Here is a 3,174-nt window from a genome sequence, read left to right as displayed (position 1 = left end):
CCTAACGATGCTGGCTGTGACTGCAGCCTGCTCTGGGTGCCCCTTGGGTCCCCTTGGCACCCTGGGGACACAGCTGCCCTCGGACCCCAGGCTCATGGAGCACCTCTCTCTTTGCAGAGCCTGGAAGTAAGAAGACGAAAAGCACGAGCGCTCTGAGACATCACCCACTAACAGCCACCCGTGCACCCCGCAGCCGGGCACAGACCCTGCTGGGCTGCCAGCCCCCTGCCAGCCCTGCCTGGGCACCGCATGCTGCAGCAGCCCCGCCACGGGCTCTGCCCACACACCTGCCCACGCAGGACCCAGCACCCACCTGCTCCGAGACCCCAGCGTGTGGCACCCCCACTCCTGCGGGCTCTCGCACCCCTCTGAACTAACTCGGGGTTTCTTCTGCTCCAACTTGCTCTCTGCTGATGCTAACGGGGTCAGCAGAGCCTCATGGCTGGGGCTGCTCCCTTTCTCCCTGGTTTTTCAGGAACAGCAGCCGAAGGGGAATCACTCCGCTGTGTTTTGCACCCTAGGAATGCTCCTCTGAAACCTGGGGGGGAAATAATCCTCGGAGGCAGCGACCCAGCCTACTACACCGGAGACTTCCACTACCTAGTCAGAAAGAGCGGCTACTGGCTGCTCAGCATGAAGGGGTGAGGCTGCGGAGCTCCACAGCACCGGCCTCATCCTGCAAACCTCCCTGGGCTGTACGGGGGTGGTACTGGGAAAGTGGCTGGGTGCTGGGGAGGTGGTCCACAGAGGCGTGTATGTTCACTCTGTGTGCTGGAGGATGCTTGCCCCTGTGGAGGGGAGCAGGGTGGGTTCCTCCAGGAGCCCTGAGGATGCTCTGCAAGGGCTGGGGAATGCAGAGGGGGGTGGCACCACCGTGGGCTGATCCCACTTGGAAGCTGCAGTGGAAGAGTTTAACCCTCTTGAGTCCTGCAGAAGGAGTGCAAGGCACTGGAACAATTCTGCTTTGTTTGATTTAAAAAAAAATAAAAAAATAAAAAACACACATGATGAAGCTTAGCTTTCACATTCTGGAAGCTTGAAGGGAGGGTTTCAGTGCCTCTGGAGAGTCCGTGGGAGCAGCACATGCTCTGCTTGGCCAGTGGTCCCTGGACAGAGATGTGCCACGCTCACCCGTGGCCACTCGTGGCCCTGGGAGTCGAGCTGTGGTCACCCTGGGACACTCAGGGTCACCCCTCTCCTCTCCCACTCCAGGGTGTCTGTAGGGGCTGAAATCCTGTTCTGCAAGGAAGGCTGCTCGGTGGCCATCGACACAGGAGCATCCTACATCACCGGCCCCGCCGGCCCCATCTCCGTGCTGATGAAAGCCATCGGGGCAGCAGAAATGACTGAAGGAGAGGTGAGCTCAACCCCCCTCTGCCCTGTCCCCACTGCCTGCCCCCTCGGCTGCCTGTTCCCCAGCCCAAACAAGCCCAGCACCGTCTCCTCCTCTCACAGTACGTGGTGGACTGTGACCGAGTCCCTCAGCTGCCCAACATCTCCTTCCACCTGGGCGGGAAGGCATACGCTCTCAGCGGCTCAGCCTACATCCTTCGGGTAAGCTGCATCCCTCCGTGTGGGGTGGGAGGGCGGCTCTCCCCAGGGTGTGCATCTCGGGGTGCAGCTCTCCTGCAGCACCTTGCACCCTCCTGGCTCCGCTAAAGCAGCTGAGATGAATGCCAGAATGATGCTGCTTGGTTTTTCCCAAACCTTCCCATTCGGTGGAGGTGTCCACATGAGCCAGACCAACCCATCGCTGCTTCCTGGGCTGGTTTTGGGGAGATTTGGGGTGAGCAGCAAAGAGCAGAGACAGGCAGGGATCCTCCTTCCTGGAGGAAGGAACATCAAGCCAAGCAGAGGGTGTTGAGCCAGGGATGGCAGCCCTTCCTCGGGCACGCTGCAGGAGAGATGTCCCTCCTGGCACCCCCATCACCGCCTGGTTCTCCTCCTCTTTGCAGCAATCCCAGTACGGGGAGGATGTCTGCGTGGTGGCTTTCTCAGGGCTGGACATCCCACCCCCAGCTGGTCCCCTCTGGATCCTGGGCGCCAGCTTCATCGGGCACTACTACACCAAATTCGACCGGCGCAACAACCGCATCGGCTTTGCCACAGCCCGCTGACGGTGGAGGGGCTGGGGAGAGGGACTGGGAACCAGCCTGGAGGCAAGAGTACCACCGAGAAGAAACCATTTGAAGTGCAAACGAGAACAGCGATTCCTTACAGCTCAGCCACCTCCTCTCTTTACTGAAGCAACTGCAAAAACCTCGCCTTCTCCCACTCCAAAACCCCCACTCTGCTTCCCGAGAGTCTCTGCTGCTGGGGAGAACTGAGCTCTAAACGCAGCTTCCAGGGAGCGTGTTCAGTCTGGAAATCAAAGCGGGATCCATCCAGAGCTGCACCTCCAGGGACTTTCAGGGTGATGTGCAATAGTACAACTGGCACGTGGTGGATTGCTGCGGGTGTAGAGGTGCTCACAGGTTGCAGATAGACTGAGGACGGATGATCTGTTATGGTTTGTGTTATTCTTTGAAGGGGAGAAAAATAATCTGGCTGTGTTTGATGGTCGTTGTAGCTGGTGTTAACCCTGCCCCTCTCCATGGCTTTAATATTAAACAATCTGAGAGCAACCGGACACTGAGTGGATGTTTGTTCTTGCAGAGGGGAGAGATCAGACACTTTGATTAAAAGAACTGGACAATAAATGTCCCTCTGCCAGGATCCACCACTGCGGTTATGTCCTGCCCTGCTTTGTAAGACTGAAACCCTCCCAGCTAGTGCCACAGCATCTACCTGTAGAAAAATCAGGGGCTTTTCAAACAGCAAACAAGCTCTTTCTGCAGGAGGTGAGTTGCTGTGTGGGTGACCCATGCCTCAACCTGCCTTCCCAGGGGGGGCTCAGGACCACTGGTGGCACCCCTGGGGACAAGGACAGGGCTGTAGGTGTGCTTTGCTGCTCTTGGGGGGAGTGCAAGTCCCTGCAGGTCTGGTTAAGGGTGGCTGACTGTCCCACCAGGCAAGCAGCTTTGCTGCCCCAGTGCCTGGATCTGCTTTTGTTGCCACGCTGGCTCCAGCTCACAACCAGAGGCTTGTCTGTGTGCTGGCTGTGTGCGGAGATGCTCAGCGGGAGCACGCTGGAGCTGAGTGCCCCGTGCTGGCTGGCCGGGCAGGAGGGGCCAC

At 58.8% G+C, this 3,174-nt stretch overlaps 1 protein-coding gene across 1 annotated transcript in view; it reads left to right on the top strand.

The window, feature by feature from the left end:
- The window catches only part of LOC104470590 (renin-like), a gene marked incomplete at its 5' end in the record, with an annotated part of 3,537 nt that extends 1,420 nt beyond the window's left edge, over positions 1–2,117 (top strand). The window contains 4 exon segments of the mRNA XM_010085563.1: positions 522–641; positions 1,213–1,357; positions 1,456–1,554; positions 1,956–2,117. Coding sequence (XP_010083865.1) covers positions 522–641; positions 1,213–1,357; positions 1,456–1,554; positions 1,956–2,117 — 526 coding nt within the window.
- Between the last annotated feature and the right edge of the window lie 1,057 nt (positions 2,118–3,174).

Source organism: Pterocles gutturalis, unplaced genomic scaffold (assembly GCF_000699245.1).
Source record: "Pterocles gutturalis isolate BGI_N339 unplaced genomic scaffold, ASM69924v1 scaffold12740, whole genome shotgun sequence".
NCBI lineage: Eukaryota > Metazoa > Chordata > Aves > Pterocliformes > Pteroclidae > Pterocles > Pterocles gutturalis.
The sequence above is the reverse complement of the archived record's forward strand: the minus strand, read 5'-3'. Positions and strand labels throughout refer to the sequence as shown.